Here is a 22,574-nt window from a genome sequence, read left to right on the forward strand (position 1 = left end):
AAAAAGCCAACCGGAAGGGATTTTGTGTTCTTGTTGGATGGATCTGATGGTACTAGAACTGGATTCCCAGCTATGCGAGACTTTGTCCAAAGAGTAGTAGAAACACTCAGTGTGGATGACAACAAAGACCGTGTGTCAGTGGTTCAGTACAGCAGAGATCCAGCTGTCCAGTTCTATCTGAACACATACACAACCAAAAGCGAGATCCTTGACACTGTCAGAGGTTTGAGGCACAAAGGCGGAAGACCACTCAACACTGGAGCAGCTCTCCAGCACTTGAGGGACAATGTCTTCACGGCCTCTGCCGGAAGCAGGCGCCTGGAAGGAGTTCCACAGGTCCTGATATTGCTAAGTGGTGGAAAGTCTTTTGACAGCGTTGATGCGCCAGCCTCTGCTCTCAAACAGCTGGGCGTCTTGACCTTTGCAATTGGAACCCGGGGCTCTGACAGCAGAGAACTGCAGAAGATATCCCACGAGCCCAGTTACGCTGTTTCTGTGTCTGAATTCACTGACCTTCCCAGTGTCCAACAGCAGCTTCAGTCCTCTGTGGAGGCTGTGGCTATTGCCGTCACCCCAGAATCTCCAACTGTACCTGGTATGTTAACTTTCACGACCCCTCGCCTCGAGGGCTACCAGACTTGTTTCACCTACACTGAGGAGTAGAGTTGTACCACCTTTCATAGATTTAGTTGTAGACATTGTGGTTAGTTTTGATTATCTGACTTTGACCCTGGATATGTTTGACAAATAATCCTAAAAATGTGTTATATCTTATGTTTCCTAGTGGAGAAAAAGCCAACCGGAAGGGATTTTGTGTTCTTGTTGGATGGATCTGATGGTACTAGAACTGGATTTCCAGATATGCGAGACTTTGTCCAAAGAGTAGTAGAGACACTCAGTGTGGATGACAACAAAGACCGTGTGTCAGTGGTTCAGTACAGCAGAGATCCAGCTGTCCAGTTCTATCTGAACACATACACAACCAAAAGCGAGATCCTTGACACTGTCAGAGCTTTGAGGCACAAAGGCGGAAGACCCCTTTATACTGGAGCAGCTCTCCAGTACTTGAGGGACAATGTCTTCACGGCCTCTGCCGGAAGCAGGCACCTGGAAGGAGTTCCACAGGTCCTGATATTGCTAAGTGGTGGAAAGTCTTTTGACAGCGTTGATGCGCCAGCCTCTGCTCTCAAACAGCTGGGCGTCTTGACCTTTGCAATTGGAACCCGGGGCTCTGACAGCAGAGAACTGCAGAAGATATCCCACGAGCCCAGTTACGCTGTTTCTGTGTCTGAATTCATTGACCTTCCCAGTGTCCAACAGCAGCTTCAGTCCTCCGTGGAGGCTGTGGCTATTGCCGTCACCCCAGAATCTCCAACTGTACCTGGTATGTTAACTTGCACGACCTCTGACAGGTGCATTTCACTCAGTTCAGGTCAGCCAGGGCCACTTTGAAAGTAGAGTTGTACCACCCTTCATAGAGTGATTCGAAGACATTGTGGTTAGTTTAGAAGTTCTGACGTTGACCCTGGAAATGTTTGACAAATAATCCTAAAAATGTGTTATATCTTATGTTTCCTAGTGGAGAAAAAGCCAACCGGAAGGGATTTTGTGTTCTTGTTGGATGGATCTGATGGTACTAGAACTGGATTTCCAGATATGCGAGACTTTGTCCAAAGAGTAGTAGAGACACTCAGTGTGGATGACAACAAAGACCGTGTGTCAGTGGTTCAGTACAGCAGAGATCCAGCTGTCCAGTTCTATCTGAACACATACACAACCAAAAGCGAGATCCTTGACACTGTCAGAGCTTTGAGGCACAAAGGCGGAAGACCACTCAACACTGGAGCAGCTCTCCAGCACTTGAGGGACAATGTCTTCACGGCCTCTGCCGGAAGCAGGCGCCTGGAAGGAGTTCCACAGGTCCTGATATTGCTAAGTGGTGGAAAGTCTTTTGACAGCGTTGATGCGCCAGCCTCTGCTCTCAAGCAGCTGGGCGTCTTGACCTTTGCAATTGGAACCCGGGGCTCTGACAGCAGAGAACTGCAGAAGATATCCCACGAGCCCAGTTACGCTGTTTCTGTGTCTGAATTCACTGACCTTCCCAGTGTCCAACAGCAGCTTCAGTCCTCCGTGGAGGCTGTGGCTACTGCCGTCACCCCAGAATCTCCAACTGTACCTGGTATGTTAACTTTCACGACCTCTGACAGGTGCATTTCACTCAGTTCAGGTCAGCCAGGGCCACTTTGAAAGTAGAGTTGTACCACCTTTCATAGATTTAGTCGTAGACATTGTGGTTAGTTTTGATCATCTGACTTTGACACGGGAAGTGTTTTACAAATGATCCTAAAACTGTGTCATATCTTATGTTTCCTAGTGGAGAAAAAGCCAACCGGAAGGGATTTTGTGTTCTTGTTGGATGGATCTGATGGTACTAGAGCTGGATTTCCAGATATGCGAGACTTTGTCCAAAGAGTAGTAGAGACACTCAGTGTGGATGACAACAAAGACCGTGTGTCAGTGGTTCAGTACAGCAGAGATCCAGCTGTTCAGTTCTATCTGAACACATACACAACCAAAAGCGAGATCCTTGACACTGTCAGAGGTTTGAGGCACAAAGGCGGAAGACCACTCAACACTGGAGCAGCTCTCCAGCACTTGAGGGACAATGTCTTCACGGCCTCTGCCGGAAGCAGGCGCCTGGAAGGAGTTCCACAGGTCCTGATATTGCTAAGTGGTGGAAAGTCTTTTGACAGCGTTGATGCGCCAGCCTCTGCTCTCAAGCAGCTGGGCGTCTTGACCTTTGCAATTGGAACCAGGGGCTCTGACAGCAGAGAACTGCAGAAGATATCCCACGAGCCCAGTTACGCTGTTTCTGTGTCTGAATTTACTGACCTTCCCAGTGTGCAACAGCAGCTTCAGTCCTCCGTGGAGGCTGTGGCTATTGCCGTCACCCCAGAATCTCCAACTGTACCTGGTATGTTAACTTTCACGACCCCTCGCCTCGAGGGCTACCAGACTTGTTTCACCTACACTGAGGGAAAGAATTTATGTCTGAAAGTTGTTGAGCTGCATGTGTGCCCTTGAAGAGAGATGGTGGTGTGCTCTCCCACTATTTAAAATTGAAGTAAGCAGTGTTAGGTGCTTTCAGGAAAGGAAATTTAAAAAAAGAAAATGAAAGGATCGTCTACCACTTGATAAGGATTAGCTCACAAGTGTGCTTTTTGCAAAGGTTTTTATGTGTCGTCTTCTATCTTTTCTCAGTTGACACTGCCAAAAAGGATATCGTATTCCTTCTGGATGGTTCTGATGGCACAAGGAATGGCTTCCCTGCCATGCGTGATTTTGTTGAGAGAGTGGTGGAGAAACTCAATGTGGGAGAAAACAAAGACCGTGTCTCTGTGGTCCAGTACAGCAGAGATGCAGAGGTCCATTTCTATCTGAACACATACAACACAAGAGAGGATGTTAAGGATTCGGTCAGAGGGCTGAGACACAGAGGAGGCAGACCCCTCAACACCGGGGCAGCCCTCCAGTACGTCAGGGACGTCGTCTTTACAAACTCCTCGGGGAGTAGGCGCCTGCAGGGCGTTCCACAGATGTTGATCCTGCTAAATGGTGGAAGGTCTTTTGACAATGTAGATACCCCAGCTGCTGCTCTCAAACAGCAGGGCACTGTTGTGATTGGCATTGGAACAAGGAGCTCTGACAGTCGAGAGCTGCAGAAGATATCGTATGACCCTAGTTTTGCTCTGTTAGTGTCTGAGTTCACTGACCTCCCCGGTGTCCAAGAAAAGCTCTCTTCTGTAATGAGCACAGTGCGAGTGAGGCCCACGCCCACAACAACAACAACAACAGTGACTGGTAAGAAAGTGATTGATTTTTACATTCCAAGATCATGGTAGGTCGCAAATAGAACCGTACCAAAGAGCATCACATTAAGTTCAGGTCAGCCAGTGCCACTTTGAAAGTAGAGTTTTACCACCTTTCATAGTGTGAGTCGTAGACATTGTGGTTAGTTTTGATCGTCTGATTTTGACACGGGAAGTGTTTGACAAATGATCCTAAAACTGTGTCATATCTTATGTTCCCTAGTGGAGAAACAGCCAACTGGAAGGGATTTTGTGTTCTTGTTGGATGGATCTGATGGTACTAGAGTGGGATTCCCAGCTATGCGAGACTTTGTCCAAAGAGTAGTAGAAACACTCAGTGTGGATGACAACAAAGACCGTGTGTCAGTGGTTCAGTACAGCAGAGATCCAGCTGTCCAGTTCTATCTGAACACATACACAACCAAAAGCGAGATCCTTGACACTGTCAGAGGTTTGAGGCACAAAGGCGGAAGACCCCTCTATACTGGAGCAGCTCTCCAGCACTTGAGGGACAATGTCTTCACGGCCTCTGCCGGAAGCAGGCGCCTGGAAGGAGTTCCACAGGTCCTGATATTGCTAAGTGGTGGAAAGTCTTTTGACAGCGTTGATGCGCCAGCCTCTGCTCTCAAACAGCTGGGCGTCTTGACCTTTGCAATTGGAACCAGGGGCTCTGACAGCAGAGAACTGCAGAAGATATCCCACGAGCCCAGTTACGCTGTTTCTGTGTCTGAATTCACTGACCTTCCCAGTGTCCAACAGCAGCTTCAGTCCTCCGTGGAGGCTGTGGCTACTGCCGTCACCCCAGAATCTCCAACTGTACCTGGTATGTTAACTTGCACGACCTCTGACAGGTGCATTTCACTCAGTTCAGGTCAGCCAGTACCACTTTGAAAGTAGAGTTTTACCACCTTTCATAGTGTGAGTCGTAGACATTGTGGTTAGTTTTGATCGTCTGATTTTGACACAGGAAGTTTTTTACAAATGATCCTAAAACTGTGTCATATCTTATGTTTCCTAGTGGAGAAAAAGTCAACCGGAAGGGATTTTGTGTTCTTGTTGGATGGATCTGATGGTACTAGAACTGGATTTCCAGATATGCGAGACTTTGTCCAAAGAGTAGTAGAGACACTCAGTGTGGATGACAACAAAGACCGTGTGTCAGTGGTTCAGTACAGCAGAGATCCAGCTGTCCAGTTCTATCTGAACACATACACAACCAAAAGCGAGATCCTTGACACTGTCAGAGCTTTGAGGCACAAAGGCGGAAGACCCCTTTATACTGGAGCAGCTCTCCAGTACTTGAGGGACAATGTCTTCACGGCCTCTGCCGGAAGCAGGCACCTGGAAGGAGTTCCACAGGTCCTGATATTGCTAAGTGGTGGAAAGTCTTTTGACAGCGTTGATGCGCCAGCCTCTGCTCTCAAACAGCTGGGCGTCTTGACCTTTGCAATTGGAACCCGGGGCTCTGACAGCAGAGAACTGCAGAAGATATCCCACGAGCCCAGTTACGCTGTTTCTGTGTCTGAATTCATTGACCTTCCCAGTGTCCAACAGCAGCTTCAGTCCTCCGTGGAGGCTGTGGCTATTGCCGTCACCCCAGAATCTCCAACTGTACCTGGTATGTTAACTTGCACGACCTCTGACAGGTGCATTTCACTCAGTTCAGGTCAGCCAGGGCCACTTTGAAAGTAGAGTTGTACCACCCTTCATAGAGTGATTCGAAGACATTGTGGTTAGTTTAGAAGTTCTGACGTTGACCCTGGAAATGTTTGACAAATAATCCTAAAAATGTGTTATATCTTATGTTTCCTAGTGGAGAAAAAGCCAACCGGAAGGGATTTTGTGTTCTTGTTGGATGGATCTGATGGTACTAGAACTGGATTTCCAGATATGCGAGACTTTGTCCAAAGAGTAGTAGAGACACTCAGTGTGGATGACAACAAAGACCGTGTGTCAGTGGTTCAGTACAGCAGAGATCCAGCTGTCCAGTTCTATCTGAACACATACACAACCAAAAGCGAGATCCTTGACACTGTCAGAGCTTTGAGGCACAAAGGCGGAAGACCACTCAACACTGGAGCAGCTCTCCAGCACTTGAGGGACAATGTCTTCACGGCCTCTGCCGGAAGCAGGCGCCTGGAAGGAGTTCCACAGGTCCTGATATTGCTAAGTGGTGGAAAGTCTTTTGACAGCGTTGATGCGCCAGCCTCTGCTCTCAAGCAGCTGGGCGTCTTGACCTTTGCAATTGGAACCCGGGGCTCTGACAGCAGAGAACTGCAGAAGATATCCCACGAGCCCAGTTACGCTGTTTCTGTGTCTGAATTCACTGACCTTCCCAGTGTCCAACAGCAGCTTCAGTCCTCCGTGGAGGCTGTGGCTACTGCCGTCACCCCAGAATCTCCAACTGTACCTGGTATGTTAACTTTCACGACCTCTGACAGGTGCATTTCACTCAGTTCAGGTCAGCCAGGGCCACTTTGAAAGTAGAGTTGTACCACCTTTCATAGATTTAGTCGTAGACATTGTGGTTAGTTTTGATCATCTGACTTTGACACGGGAAGTGTTTTACAAATGATCCTAAAACTGTGTCATATCTTATGTTTCCTAGTGGAGAAAAAGCCAACCGGAAGGGATTTTGTGTTCTTGTTGGATGGATCTGATGGTACTAGAGCTGGATTTCCAGATATGCGAGACTTTGTCCAAAGAGTAGTAGAGACACTCAGTGTGGATGACAACAAAGACCGTGTGTCAGTGGTTCAGTACAGCAGAGATCCAGCTGTTCAGTTCTATCTGAACACATACACAACCAAAAGCGAGATCCTTGACACTGTCAGAGGTTTGAGGCACAAAGGCGGAAGACCACTCAACACTGGAGCAGCTCTCCAGCACTTGAGGGACAATGTCTTCACGGCCTCTGCCGGAAGCAGGCGCCTGGAAGGAGTTCCACAGGTCCTGATATTGCTAAGTGGTGGAAAGTCTTTTGACAGCGTTGATGCGCCAGCCTCTGCTCTCAAGCAGCTGGGCGTCTTGACCTTTGCAATTGGAACCAGGGGCTCTGACAGCAGAGAACTGCAGAAGATATCCCACGAGCCCAGTTACGCTGTTTCTGTGTCTGAATTTACTGACCTTCCCAGTGTGCAACAGCAGCTTCAGTCCTCCGTGGAGGCTGTGGCTATTGCCGTCACCCCAGAATCTCCAACTGTACCTGGTATGTTAACTTTCACGACCCCTCGCCTCGAGGGCTACCAGACTTGTTTCACCTACACTGAGGGAAAGAATTTATGTCTGAAAGTTGTTGAGCTGCATGTGTGCCCTTGAAGAGAGATGGTGGTGTGCTCTCCCACTATTTAAAATTGAAGTAAGCAGTGTTAGGTGCTTTCAGGAAAGGAAATTTAAAAAAAGAAAATGAAAGGATCGTCTACCACTTGATAAGGATTAGCTCACAAGTGTGCTTTTTGCAAAGGTTTTTATGTGTCGTCTTCTATCTTTTCTCAGTTGACACTGCCAAAAAGGATATCGTATTCCTTCTGGATGGTTCTGATGGCACAAGGAATGGCTTCCCTGCCATGCGTGATTTTGTTGAGAGAGTGGTGGAGAAACTCAATGTGGGAGAAAACAAAGACCGTGTCTCTGTGGTCCAGTACAGCAGAGATGCAGAGGTCCATTTCTATCTGAACACATACAACACAAGAGAGGATGTTAAGGATTCGGTCAGAGGGCTGAGACACAGAGGAGGCAGACCCCTCAACACCGGGGCAGCCCTCCAGTACGTCAGGGACGTCGTCTTTACAAACTCCTCGGGGAGTAGGCGCCTGCAGGGCGTTCCACAGATGTTGATCCTGCTAAATGGTGGAAGGTCTTTTGACAATGTAGATACCCCAGCTGCTGCTCTCAAACAGCAGGGCACTGTTGTGATTGGCATTGGAACAAGGAGCTCTGACAGTCGAGAGCTGCAGAAGATATCGTATGACCCTAGTTTTGCTCTGTTAGTGTCTGAGTTCACTGACCTCCCCGGTGTCCAAGAAAAGCTCTCTTCTGTAATGAGCACAGTGCGAGTGAGGCCCACGCCCACAACAACAACAACAACAGTGACTGGTAAGAAAGTGATTGATTTTTACATTCCAAGATCATGGTAGGTCGCAAATAGAACCGTACCAAAGAGCATCACATTAAGTTCAGGTCAGCCAGTGCCACTTTGAAAGTAGAGTTTTACCACCTTTCATAGTGTGAGTCGTAGACATTGTGGTTAGTTTTGATCGTCTGATTTTGACACGGGAAGTGTTTGACAAATGATCCTAAAACTGTGTCATATCTTATGTTCCCTAGTGGAGAAACAGCCAACTGGAAGGGATTTTGTGTTCTTGTTGGATGGATCTGATGGTACTAGAGTGGGATTCCCAGCTATGCGAGACTTTGTCCAAAGAGTAGTAGAAACACTCAGTGTGGATGACAACAAAGACCGTGTGTCAGTGGTTCAGTACAGCAGAGATCCAGCTGTCCAGTTCTATCTGAACACATACACAACCAAAAGCGAGATCCTTGACACTGTCAGAGGTTTGAGGCACAAAGGCGGAAGACCCCTCTATACTGGAGCAGCTCTCCAGCACTTGAGGGACAATGTCTTCACGGCCTCTGCCGGAAGCAGGCGCCTGGAAGGAGTTCCACAGGTCCTGATATTGCTAAGTGGTGGAAAGTCTTTTGACAGCGTTGATGCGCCAGCCTCTGCTCTCAAACAGCTGGGCGTCTTGACCTTTGCAATTGGAACCAGGGGCTCTGACAGCAGAGAACTGCAGAAGATATCCCACGAGCCCAGTTACGCTGTTTCTGTGTCTGAATTCACTGACCTTCCCAGTGTCCAACAGCAGCTTCAGTCCTCCGTGGAGGCTGTGGCTACTGCCGTCACCCCAGAATCTCCAACTGTACCTGGTATGTTAACTTGCACGACCTCTGACAGGTGCATTTCACTCAGTTCAGGTCAGCCAGTACCACTTTGAAAGTAGAGTTTTACCACCTTTCATAGTGTGAGTCGTAGACATTGTGGTTAGTTTTGATCGTCTGATTTTGACACAGGAAGTTTTTTACAAATGATCCTAAAACTGTGTCATATCTTATGTTTCCTAGTGGAGAAAAAGTCAACCGGAAGGGATTTTGTGTTCTTGTTGGATGGATCTGATGGTACTAGAACTGGATTTCCAGATATGCGAGACTTTGTCCAAAGAGTAGTAGAGACACTCAGTGTGGATGACAACAAAGACCGTGTGTCAGTGGTTCAGTACAGCAGAGATCCAGCTGTCCAGTTCTATCTGAACACATACACAACCAAAAGCGAGATCCTTGACACTGTCAGAGCTTTGAGGCACAAAGGCGGAAGACCCCTTTATACTGGAGCAGCTCTCCAGTACTTGAGGGACAATGTCTTCACGGCCTCTGCCGGAAGCAGGCACCTGGAAGGAGTTCCACAGGTCCTGATATTGCTAAGTGGTGGAAAGTCTTTTGACAGCGTTGATGCGCCAGCCTCTGCTCTCAAACAGCTGGGCGTCTTGACCTTTGCAATTGGAACCCGGGGCTCTGACAGCAGAGAACTGCAGAAGATATCCCACGAGCCCAGTTACGCTGTTTCTGTGTCTGAATTCATTGACCTTCCCAGTGTCCAACAGCAGCTTCAGTCCTCCGTGGAGGCTGTGGCTATTGCCGTCACCCCAGAATCTCCAACTGTACCTGGTATGTTAACTTGCACGACCTCTGACAGGTGCATTTCACTCAGTTCAGGTCAGCCAGGGCCACTTTGAAAGTAGAGTTGTACCACCCTTCATAGAGTGATTCGAAGACATTGTGGTTAGTTTAGAAGTTCTGACGTTGACCCTGGAAATGTTTGACAAATAATCCTAAAAATGTGTTATATCTTATGTTTCCTAGTGGAGAAAAAGCCAACCGGAAGGGATTTTGTGTTCTTGTTGGATGGATCTGATGGTACTAGAACTGGATTTCCAGATATGCGAGACTTTGTCCAAAGAGTAGTAGAGACACTCAGTGTGGATGACAACAAAGACCGTGTGTCAGTGGTTCAGTACAGCAGAGATCCAGCTGTCCAGTTCTATCTGAACACATACACAACCAAAAGTGAGATCCTTGACACTGTCAGAGCTTTGAGGCACAAAGGCGGAAGACCACTCAACACTGGAGCAGCTCTCCAGCACTTGAGGGACAATGTCTTCACGGCCTCTGCCGGAAGCAGGCGCCTGGAAGGAGTTCCACAGGTCCTGATATTGCTAAGTGGTGGAAAGTCTTTTGACAGCGTTGATGCGCCAGCCTCTGCTCTCAAGCAGCTGGGCGTCTTGACCTTTGCAATTGGAACCAGGGGCTCTGACAGCAGAGAACTGCAGAAGATATCCCACGAGCCCAGTTACGCTGTTTCTGTGTCTGAATTCACTGACCTTCCCAGTGTCCAACAGCAGCTTCAGTCCTCCGTGGAGGCTGTGGCTACTGCCGTCACCCCAGAATCTCCAACTGTACCTGGTATGTTAACTTTCACGACCTCTGACAGGTGCATTTCACTCAGTTCAGGTCAGCCAGGGCCACTTTGAAAGTAGAGTTGTACCACCTTTCATAGATTTAGTCGTAGACATTGTGGTTAGTTTTGATCATCTGACTTTGACACGGGAAGTGTTTTACAAATGATCCTAAAACTGTGTCATATCTTATGTTTCCTAGTGGAGAAAAAGCCAACCGGAAGGGATTTTGTGTTCTTGTTGGATGGATCTGATGGTACTAGAGCTGGATTTCCAGATATGCGAGACTTTGTCCAAAGAGTAGTAGAGACACTCAGTGTGGATGACAACAAAGACTGTGTGTCAGTGGTTCAGTACAGCAGAGATCCAGCTGTCCAGTTCTATCTGAACACATACACAACCAAAAGCGAGATCCTTGACACTGTCAGAGGTTTGAGGCACAAAGGCGGAAGACCACTCAACACTGGAGCAGCTCTCCAGCACTTGAGGGACAATGTCTTCACGGCCTCTGCCGGAAGCAGGCGCCTGGAAGGAGTTCCACAGGTCCTGATATTGCTAAGTGGTGGAAAGTCTTTTGACAGCGTTGATGCGCCAGCCTCTGCTCTCAAGCAGCTGGGCGTCTTGACCTTTGCAATTGGAACCAGGGGCTCGGACAGCAGAGAACTGCAGAAGATATCCCACGAGCCCAGTTATGCTGTTTCTGTGTCTGAATTCACTGACCTTCCCAGTGTCCAACAGCAGCTTCAGTCCTCCGTGGAGGCTGTGGCTACTGCCGTCACCCCAGAATCTCCAACTGTACCTGGTATGTTAACTTTCACGACCCCTCGCCTCGAGGGCTACCAGACTTGTTTCACCTACACTGAGGGAAAGAATTTATGTCTGAAAGTTGTTGAGCTGCATGTGTGCCCTTGAAGAGAGATGGTGGTGTGCTCTCCCACTATTTAAAATTGAAGTAAGCAGTGTTAGGTGCTTTCAGGAAAGGAAATTTAAAAAAAGAAAATGAAAGGATCGTCTACCACTTGATAAGGATTAGTTTGCTTTTTGCAAAGGTTTTTATGTGTCGTCTTCTATCTTTTCTCAGTTGACACTGCCAAAAAGGATATCGTATTCCTTCTGGATGGTTCTGATGGCACAAGGAATGGCTTCCCTGCCATGCGTGATTTTGTTGAGAGAGTGGTGGAGAAACTCAATGTGGGAGAAAACAAAGACCGTGTCTCTGTGGTCCAGTACAGCAGAGATGCAGAGGTCCATTTCTATCTGAACACATACAACACAAGAGAGGATGTTAAGAATTCGGTCAGAGGGCTGAGACACAGAGGAGGCAGACCCCTCAACACCGGGGCAGCCCTCCAGTACGTCAGGGACAACGTCTTTACAAACTCCTCGGGGAGTAGGCGCCTGCAGGGCATTCCACAGATGTTGATCCTGCTAAATGGTGGAAGGTCTTTTGACAATGTAGATACCCCAGCTGCTGCTCTCAAACAGCAGGGCACCGTTGTGATTGGCATTGGAACAAGGAGCTCTGACAGTCGAGAGCTGCAGAAGATATCGTATGACCCTAGTTTTGCTCTGTTAGTGTCTGAGTTCACTGACCTCCCCGGTGTCCAAGAAAAGCTCTCTTCTGTAATGAGCACAGTGCGAGTGAGGCCCACGCCCACAACAACAACAACAACAGTGACTGGTAAGAAAGTGATTGATTTTTACATTCCAAGATCATGGTAGGTCGCAAATAGAACCGTACCAAAGAGCATCACATTAAGTTCAGGTCAGCCAGTGCCACTTTGAAAGTAGAGTTTTACCACCTTTCATAGTGTGAGTCGTAGACATTGTGGTTAGTTTTGATCGTCTGATTTTGACACGGGAAGTGTTTGACAAATGATCCTAAAACTGTGTCATATCTTATGTTCCCTAGTGGAGAAACAGCCAACTGGAAGGGATTTTGTGTTCTTGTTGGATGGATCTGATGGTACTAGAGTGGGATTCCCAGCTATGCGAGACTTTGTCCAAAGAGTAGTAGAAACACTCAGTGTGGATGACAACAAAGACCGTGTGTCAGTGGTTCAGTACAGCAGAGATCCAGCTGTCCAGTTCTATCTGAACACATACACAACCAAAAGCGAGATCCTTGACACTGTCAGAGGTTTGAGGCACAAAGGCGGAAGACCCCTCTATACTGGAGCAGCTCTCCAGCACTTGAGGGACAATGTCTTCACGGCCTCTGCCGGAAGCAGGCGCCTGGAAGGAGTTCCACAGGTCCTGATATTGCTAAGTGGTGGAAAGTCTTTTGACAGCGTTGATGCGCCAGCCTCTGCTCTCAAACAGCTGGGCGTCTTGACCTTTGCAATTGGAACCAGGGGCTCTGACAGCAGAGAACTGCAGAAGATATCCCACGAGCCCAGTTACGCTGTTTCTGTGTCTGAATTCACTGACCTTCCCAGTGTCCAACAGCAGCTTCAGTCCTCCGTGGAGGCTGTGGCTACTGCCGTCACCCCAGAATCTCCAACTGTACCTGGTATGTTAACTTGCACGACCTCTGACAGGTGCATTTCACTCAGTTCAGGTCAGCCAGTACCACTTTGAAAGTAGAGTTTTACCACCTTTCATAGTGTGAGTCGTAGACATTGTGGTTAGTTTTGATCGTCTGATTTTGACACAGGAAGTTTTTTACAAATGATCCTAAAACTGTGTCATATCTTATGTTTCCTAGTGGAGAAAAAGCCAACCGGAAGGGATTTTGTGTTCTTGTTGGATGGATCTGATGGTACTAGAACTGGATTTCCAGATATGCGAGACTTTGTCCAAAGAGTAGTAGAGACACTCAGTGTGGATGACAACAAAGACCGTGTGTCAGTGGTTCAGTACAGCAGAGATCCAGCTGTCCAGTTCTATCTGAACACATACACAACCAAAAGCGAGATCCTTGACACTGTCAGAGCTTTGAGGCACAAAGGCGGAAGACCCCTTTATACTGGAGCAGCTCTCCAGTACTTGAGGGACAATGTCTTCACGGCCTCTGCCGGAAGCAGGCACCTGGAAGGAGTTCCACAGGTCCTGATATTGCTAAGTGGTGGAAAGTCTTTTGACAGCGTTGATGCGCCAGCCTCTGCTCTCAAACAGCTGGGCGTCTTGACCTTTGCAATTGGAACCCGGGGCTCTGACAGCAGAGAACTGCAGAAGATATCCCACGAGCCCAGTTACGCTGTTTCTGTGTCTGAATTCATTGACCTTCCCAGTGTCCAACAGCAGCTTCAGTCCTCCGTGGAGGCTGTGGCTATTGCCGTCACCCCAGAATCTCCAACTGTACCTGGTATGTTAACTTGCACGACCTCTGACAGGTGCATTTCACTCAGTTCAGGTCAGCCAGGGCCACTTTGAAAGTAGAGTTGTACCACCCTTCATAGAGTGATTCGAAGACATTGTGGTTAGTTTAGAAGTTCTGACGTTGACCCTGGAAATGTTTGACAAATAATCCTAAAAATGTGTTATATCTTATGTTTCCTAGTGGAGAAAAAGCCAACCGGAAGGGATTTTGTGTTCTTGTTGGATGGATCTGATGGTACTAGAACTGGATTTCCAGATATGCGAGACTTTGTCCAAAGAGTAGTAGAGACACTCAGTGTGGATGACAACAAAGACCGTGTGTCAGTGGTTCAGTACAGCAGAGATCCAGCTGTCCAGTTCTATCTGAACACATACACAACCAAAAGCGAGATCCTTGACACTGTCAGAGCTTTGAGGCACAAAGGCGGAAGACCACTCAACACTGGAGCAGCTCTCCAGCACTTGAGGGACAATGTCTTCACGGCCTCTGCCGGAAGCAGGCGCCTGGAAGGAGTTCCACAGGTCCTGATATTGCTAAGTGGTGGAAAGTCTTTTGACAGCGTTGATGCGCCAGCCTCTGCTCTCAAGCAGCTGGGCGTCTTGACCTTTGCAATTGGAACCAGGGGCTCTGACAGCAGAGAACTGCAGAAGATATCCCACGAGCCCAGTTACGCTGTTTCTGTGTCTGAATTCACTGACCTTCCCAGTGTCCAACAGCAGCTTCAGTCCTCCGTGGAGGCTGTGGCTACTGCCGTCACCCCAGAATCTCCAACTGTACCTGGTATGTTAACTTTCACGACCTCTGACAGGTGCATTTCACTCAGTTCAGGTCAGCCAGGGCCACTTTGAAAGTAGAGTTGTACCACCTTTCATAGATTTAGTCGTAGACATTGTGGTTAGTTTTGATCATCTGACTTTGACACGGGAAGTGTTTTACAAATGATCCTAAAACTGTGTCATATCTTATGTTTCCTAGTGGAGAAAAAGCCAACCGGAAGGGATTTTGTGTTCTTGTTGGATGGATCTGATGGTACTAGAGCTGGATTTCCAGATATGCGAGACTTTGTCCAAAGAGTAGTAGAGACACTCAGTGTGGATGACAACAAAGACCGTGTGTCAGTGGTTCAGTACAGCAGAGATCCAGCTGTTCAGTTCTATCTGAACACATACACAACCAAAAGCGAGATCCTTGACACTGTCAGAGGTTTGAGGCACAAAGGCGGAAGACCACTCAACACTGGAGCAGCTCTCCAGCACTTGAGGGACAATGTCTTCACGGCCTCTGCCGGAAGCAGGCGCCTGGAAGGAGTTCCACAGGTCCTGATATTGCTAAGTGGTGGAAAGTCTTTTGACAGCGTTGATGCGCCAGCCTCTGCTCTCAAGCAGCTGGGCGTCTTGACCTTTGCAATTGGAACCAGGGGCTCTGACAGCAGAGAACTGCAGAAGATATCCCACGAGCCCAGTTACGCTGTTTCTGTGTCTGAATTCACTGACCTTCCCAGTGTGCAACAGCAGCTTCAGTCCTCCGTGGAGGCTGTGGCTATTGCCGTCACCCCAGAATCTCCAACTGTACCTGGTATGTTAACTTTCACGACCCCTCGCCTCGAGGGCTACCAGACTTGTTTCACCTACACTGAGGGAAAGAATTTATGTCTGAAAGTTGTTGAGCTGCATGTGTGCCCTTGAAGAGAGATGGTGGTGTGCTCTCCCACTATTTAAAATTGAAGTAAGCAGTGTTAGGTGCTTTCAGGAAAGGAAATTTAAAAAAAGAAAATGAAAGGATCGTCTACCACTTGATAAGGATTAGCTCACAAGTGTGCTTTTTGCAAAGGTTTTTATGTGTCGTCTTCTATCTTTTCTCAGTTGACACTGCCAAAAAGGATATCGTATTCCTTCTGGATGGTTCTGATGGCACAAGGAATGGCTTCCCTGCCATGCGTGATTTTGTTGAGAGAGTGGTGGAGAAACTCAATGTGGGAGAAAACAAAGACCGTGTCTCTGTGGTCCAGTACAGCAGAGATGCAGAGGTCCATTTCTATCTGAACACATACAACACAAGAGAGGATGTTAAGGATTCGGTCAGAGGGCTGAGACACAGAGGAGGCAGACCCCTCAACACCGGGGCAGCCCTCCAGTACGTCAGGGACGTCGTCTTTACAAACTCCTCGGGGAGTAGGCGCCTGCAGGGCGTTCCACAGATGTTGATCCTGCTAAATGGTGGAAGGTCTTTTGACAATGTAGATACCCCAGCTGCTGCTCTCAAACAGCAGGGCACTGTTGTGATTGGCATTGGAACAAGGAGCTCTGACAGTCGAGAGCTGCAGAAGATATCGTATGACCCTAGTTTTGCTCTGTTAGTGTCTGAGTTCACTGACCTCCCCGGTGTCCAAGAAAAGCTCTCTTCTGTAATGAGCACAGTGCGAGTGAGGCCCACGCCCACAACAACAACAACAACAGTGACTGGTAAGAAAGTGATTGATTTTTACATTCCAAGATCATGGTAGGTCGCAAATAGAACCGTACCAAAGAGCATCACATTAAGTTCAGGTCAGCCAGTGCCACTTTGAAAGTAGAGTTTTACCACCTTTCATAGTGTGAGTCGTAGACATTGTGGTTAGTTTTGATCGTGTGATTTTGACACGGGAAGTGTTTGACAAATGATCCTAAAACTGTGTCATATCTTATGTTCCCTAGTGGAGAAACAGCCAACTGGAAGGGATTTTGTGTTCTTGTTGGATGGATCTGATGGTACTAGAGTGGGATTCCCAGCTATGCGAGACTTTGTCCAAAGAGTAGTAGAAACACTCAGTGTGGATGACAACAAAGACCGTGTGTCAGTGGTTCAGTACAGCAGAGATCCAGCTGTCCAGTTCTATCTGAACACATACACAACCAAAAGCGAGATCCTTGACACTGTCAGAGGTTTGAGGCACAAAGGCGGAAGACCCCTCTATACTGGAGCAGCTCTCCAGCACTTGAGGGACAATGTCTTCACGGCCTCTGCCGGAAGCAGGCGCCTGGAAGGAGTTCCACAGGTCCTGATATTGCTAAGTGGTGGAAAGTCTTTTGACAGCGTTGATGCGCCAGCCTCTGCTCTCAAACAGCTGGGCGTCTTGACCTTTGCAATTGGAACCAGGGGCTCTGACAGCAGAGAACTGCAGAAGATATCCCACGAGCCCAGTTACGCTGTTTCTGTGTCTGAATTCACTGACCTTCCCAGTGTCCAACAGCAGCTTCAGTCCTCCGTGGAGGCTGTGGCTACTGCCGTCACCCCAGAATCTCCAACTGTACCTGGTATGTTAACTTGCACGACCTCTGACAGGTGCATTTCACTCAGTTCAGGTCAGCCAGTACCACTTTGAAAGTAGAGTTTTACCACCTTTCATAGTGTGAGTCGTAGACATTGTGGTTAGTTTTGATCGTCTGATTTTGACACAGGAAGTTTTTTACAAATGATCCTAAAACTGTGTCATATCTTATGTTTCCTAGTGGAGAAAAAGTCAACCGGAAGGGATTTTGTGTTCTTGTTGGATGGATCTGATGGTACTAGAACTGGATTTCCAGATATGCGAGACTTTGTCCAAAGAGTAGTAGAGACACTCAGTGTGGATGACAACAAAGACCGTGTGTCAGTGGTTCAGTACAGCAGAGATCCAGCTGTCCAGTTCTATCTGAACACATACACAACCAAAAGCGAGATCCTTGACACTGTCAGAGCTTTGAGGCACAAAGGCGGAAGACCCCTCTATACTGGAGCAGCTCTCCAGTACTTGAGGGACAATGTCTTCACGGCCTCTGCCGGAAGCAGGCGCCTGGAAGGAGTTCCACAGGTCCTGATATTGCTAAGTGGTGGAAAGTCTTTTGACAGCGTTGATGCGCCAGCCTCTGCTCTCAAGCAGCTGGGCGTCTTGACCTTTGCAATTGGAACCAGGGGCTCTGACAGCAGAGAACTGCAGAAGATATCCCACGAGCCCAGTTACGTTGTTTCTGTGTCTGAATTCACTGACCTTCCCAGTGTCCAACAGCAGCTTCAGTCCTCCGTGGAGGCTGTGGCTATTGCCGTCACCCCAGAATCTCCAACTGTACCTGGTATGTTAACTTGCACGACCTCTGACAGGTGCATTTCACTCAGTTCAGGTCAGCCAGGGCCACTTTGAAAGTAGAGTTGTACCACCCTTCATAGAGTGATTCGAAGACATTGTGGTTAGTTTAGAAGTTCTGACGTTGACCCTGGAAATGTTTGACAAATAATCCTAAAAATGTGTTATATCTTATGTTTCCTAGTGGAGAAAAAGCCAACCGGAAGGGATTTTGTGTTCTTGTTGGATGGATCTGATGGTACTAGAACTGGATTTCCAGATATGCGAGACTTTGTCCAAAGAGTAGTAGAGACACTCAGTGTGGATGACAACAAAGACCGTGTGTCAGTGGTTCAGTACAGCAGAGATCCAGCTGTCCAGTTCTATCTGAACACATACACAACCAAAAGTGAGATCCTTGACACTGTCAGAGCTTTGAGGCACAAAGGCGGAAGACCACTCAACACTGGAGCAGCTCTCCAGCACTTGAGGGACAATGTCTTCACGGCCTCTGCCGGAAGCAGGCGCCTGGAAGGAGTTCCACAGGTCCTGATATTGCTAAGTGGTGGAAAGTCTTTTGACAGCGTTGATGCGCCAGCCTCTGCTCTCAAGCAGCTGGGCGTCTTGACCTTTGCAATTGGAACCAGGGGCTCTGACAGCAGAGAACTGCAGAAGATATCCCACGAGCCCAGTTACGCTGTTTCTGTGTCTGAATTCACTGACCTTCCCAGTGTCCAACAGCAGCTTCAGTCCTCCGTGGAGGCTGTGGCTACTGCCGTCACCCCAGAATCTCCAACTGTACCTGGTATGTTAACTTTCACGACCTCTGACAGGTGCATTTCACTCAGTTCAGGTCAGCCAGGGCCACTTTGAAAGTAGAGTTGTACCACCTTTCATAGATTTAGTCGTAGACATTGTGGTTAGTTTTGATCATCTGACTTTGACACGGGAAGTGTTTTACAAATGATCCTAAAACTGTGTCATATCTTATGTTTCCTAGTGGAGAAAAAGCCAACCGGAAGGGATTTTGTGTTCTTGTTGGATGGATCTGATGGTACTAGAGCTGGATTTCCAGATATGCGAGACTTTGTCCAAAGAGTAGTAGAGACACTCAGTGTGGATGACAACAAAGACTGTGTGTCAGTGGTTCAGTACAGCAGAGATCCAGCTGTTCAGTTCTATCTGAACACATACACAACCAAAAGCGAGATCCTTGACACTGTCAGAGGTTTGAGGCACAAAGGCGGAAGACCACTCAACACTGGAGCAGCTCTCCAGCACTTGAGGGACAATGTCTTCACGGCCTCTGCCGGAAGCAGGCGCCTGGAAGGAGTTCCACAGGTCCTGATATTGCTAAGTGGTGGAAAGTCTTTTGACAGCGTTGATGCGCCAGCCTCTGCTCTCAAGCAGCTGGGCGTCTTGACCTTTGCAATTGGAACCAGGGGCTCTGACAGCAGAGAACTGCAGAAGATATCCCACGAGCCCAGTTACGCTGTTTCTGTGTCTGAATTCACTGACCTTCCCAGTGTGCAACAGCAGCTTCAGTCCTCCGTGGAGGCTGTGGCTATTGCCGTCACCCCAGAATCTCCAACTGTACCTGGTATGTTAACTTTCACGACCCCTCGCCTCGAGGGCTACCAGACTTGTTTCACCTACACTGAGGGAAAGAATTTATGTCTGAAAGTTGTTGAGCTGCATGTGTGCCCTTGAAGAGAGATGGTGGTGTGCTCTCCCACTATTTAAAATTGAAGTAAGCAGTGTTAGGTGCTTTCAGGAAAGGAAATTTAAAAAAAGAAAATGAAAGGATCGTCTACCACTTGATAAGGATTAGTTCACAAGTGTGCTTTTTGCAAAGGTTTTTATGTGTCGTCTTCTATCTTTTCTCAGTTGACACTGCCAAAAAGGATATCGTATTCCTTCTGGATGGTTCTGATGGCACAAGGAATGGCTTCCCTGCCATGCGTGATTTTGTTGAGAGAGTGGTGGAGAAACTCAATGTGGGAGAAAACAAAGACCGTGTCTCTGTGGTCCAGTACAGCAGAGATGCAGAGGTCCATTTCTATCTGAACACATACAACACAAGAGAGGATGTTAAGGATTCGGTCAGAGGGCTGAGACACAGAGGAGGCAGACCCCTCAACACCGGGGCAGCCCTCCAGTACGTCAGGGACGTCGTCTTTACAAACTCCTCGGGGAGTAGGCGCCTGCAGGGCGTTCCACAGATGTTGATCCTGCTAAATGGTGGAAGGTCTTTTGACAATGTAGATACCCCAGCTGCTGCTCTCAAACAGCAGGGCACCGTTGTGATTGGCATTGGAACAAGGAGCTCTGACAGTCGAGAGCTGCAGAAGATATCGTATGACCCTAGTTTTGCTCTGTTAGTGTCTGAGTTCACTGACCTCCCCGGTGTCCAAGAAAAGCTCTCTTCTGTAATGAGCACAGTGCGAGTGAGGCCCACGCCCACAACAACAACAACAACAGTGACTGGTAAGAAAGTGATTGATTTTTACATTCCAAGATCATGGTAGGTCGCAAATAGAACCGTACCAAAGAGCATCACATTAAGTTCAGGTCAGCCAGTGCCACTTTGAAAGTAGAGTTTTACCACCTTTCATAGTGTGAGTCGTAGACATTGTGGTTAGTTTTGATCGTCTGATTTTGACACGGGAAGTGTTTGACAAATGATCCTAAAACTGTGTCATATCTTATGTTTCCTAGTGGAGAAAAAGCCAACCGGAAGAGATTTTGTGTTCTTGTTGGATGGATCTGATGGTACTAGAGTGGGATTCCCAGCTATGCGAGACTTTGTCCAAAGAGTAGTAGAAACACTCAGTGTGGATGACAACAAAGACCGTGTGTCAGTGGTTCAGTACAGCAGAGATCCAGCTGTCCAGTTCTATCTGAACACATACACAACCAAAAGCGAGATCCTTGACACTGTCAGAGCTTTGAGGCACAAAGGCGGAAGACCACTCAACACTGGAGCAGCTCTCCAGCACTTGAGGGACAATGTCTTCACGGCCTCTGCCGGAAGCAGGCGCCTGGAAGGAGTTCCACAGGTCCTGATATTGCTAAGTGGTGGAAAGTCTTTTGACAGCGTTGATGCGCCAGCCTCTGCTCTCAAGCAGCTGGGCGTCTTGACCTTTGCAATTGGAACCAGGGGCTCTGACAGCAGAGAACTGCAGAAGATATCCCACGAGCCCAGTTATGCTGTTTCTGTGTCTGAATTCACTGACCTTCCCAGTGTCCAACAGCAGCTTCAGTCCTCCGTGGAGGCTGTGGCTATTGCCGTCACCCCAGAATCTCCAACTGTACCTGGTATGTTAACTTTCACGACCCCTCGCCTCGAGGGCTACCAGACTTGTTTCACCTTCACTGAGGGAAAGAATTTATGTCTGAAAGTTGTTGAGCTGCATGTGTGCCCTTGAAGAGAGATGGTGGTGTGCTCTCCCACTATTTAAAATTGAAGTAAGCAGTGTTAGGTGCTTTCAGGAAAGGAAATTTAAAAAAAGAAAATGAAAGGATCGTCTACCACTTGATAAGGATTAGTTTGCTTTTTGCAAAGGTTTTTATGTGTCGTCTTCTATCTTTTCTCAGTTGACACTGCCAAAAAGGATATCGTATTCCTTCTGGATGGTTCTGATGGCACAAGGAATGGCTTCCCTGCCATGCGTGATTTTGTTGAGAGAGTGGTGGAGAAACTCAATGTGGGAGAAAACAAAGACCGTGTCTCTGTGGTCCAGTACAGCAGAGATGCAGAGGTCCATTTCTATCTGAACACATACAACACAAGAGAGGATGTTAAGGATTCGGTCAGAGGGCTGAGACACAGAGGAGGCAGACCCCTCAACACCGGGGCAGCCCTCCAGTATGTCAGGGACAACGTCTTTACAAACTCCTCGGGGAGTAGGCGCCTGCAGGGCGTTCCACAGATGTTGATCCTGCTAAATGGTGGAAGGTCTTTTGACAATGTAGATACCCCAGCTGCTGCTCTCAAACAGCAGGGCACTGTTGTGATTGGCATTGGAACAAGGAGCTCTGACAGTCGAGAGCTGCAGAAGATATCGTATGACCCTAGTTTTGCTCTGTTAGTGTCTGAGTTCACTGACCTCCCCGGTGTCCAAGAAAAGCTCTCTTCTGTAATGAGCACAGTGCGAGTGAGGCCCACGCCCACAACAACAACAACAACAGTGACTGGTAAGAAAGTGATTGATTTTTACATTCCAAGATCATGGTAGGTCGCAAATAGAACCGTACCAAAGAGCATCACATTAAGTTCAGGTCAGCCAGTGCCACTTTGAAAGTAGAGTTTTACCACCTTTCATAGTGTGAGTCGTAGACATTGTGGTTAGTTTTGATCGTGTGATTTTGACACGGGAAGTGTTTGACAAATGATCCTAAAACTGTGTCATATCTTATGTTCCCTAGTGGAGAAACAGCCAACTGGAAGGGACTTTGTGTTCTTGTTGGATGGATCTGATGGTACTAGAGTGGGATTCCCAGCTATGCGAGACTTTGTCCAAAGAGTAGTAGAAACACTCAGTGTGGATGACAACAAAGACCGTGTGTCAGTGGTTCAGTACAGCAGAGATCCAGCTGTCCAGTTCTATCTGAACACATACACAACCAAAAGCGAGATCCTTGACACTGTCAGAGGTTTGAGGCACAAAAGCGGAAGACCCCTCTATACTGGAGCAGCTCTCCAGTACTTGAGGGACAATGTCTTCACGGCCTCTGCCGGAAGCAGGCGCCTGGAAGGAGTTCCACAGGTCCTGATATTGCTAAGTGGTGGAAAG

General features: G+C 48.0%; 2 protein-coding genes across 2 annotated transcripts; both read left to right on the top strand.

The window, feature by feature from the left end:
• Positions 1 to 1,719: 1,719 nt before the first annotated feature.
• On the top strand, positions 1,720 to 17,724 carry LOC121193930 (collagen alpha-3(VI) chain-like; the record flags this gene model as incomplete). The annotated part of the gene is made up of 10 exons (XM_041056360.1): positions 1,720 to 1,932; positions 2,223 to 2,227; positions 3,230 to 3,425; positions 4,269 to 4,562; positions 5,655 to 6,113; positions 6,681 to 6,893; positions 9,539 to 9,590; positions 11,460 to 12,059; positions 12,291 to 12,487; positions 17,284 to 17,724. Coding segments are annotated over 10 exons (2,670 nt in total), but the record flags the coding sequence as incomplete, so codon positions are not given.
• Positions 17,725 to 21,043: 3,319 nt separating this feature from the next.
• On the top strand, positions 21,044 to 22,574 carry LOC121194551 (collagen alpha-3(VI) chain-like; the record flags this gene model as incomplete). Its single annotated transcript, XM_041057485.1, has 3 exons — positions 21,044 to 21,096; positions 21,376 to 21,975; positions 22,207 to 22,574. Coding segments are annotated over exons 2-3 (897 nt in total), but the record flags the coding sequence as incomplete, so codon positions are not given.

The sequence above is a fragment of the Toxotes jaculatrix genome, chromosome 15 (assembly GCF_017976425.1).
Source record: "Toxotes jaculatrix isolate fToxJac2 chromosome 15, fToxJac2.pri, whole genome shotgun sequence".
NCBI lineage: Eukaryota > Metazoa > Chordata > Actinopteri > Toxotidae > Toxotes > Toxotes jaculatrix.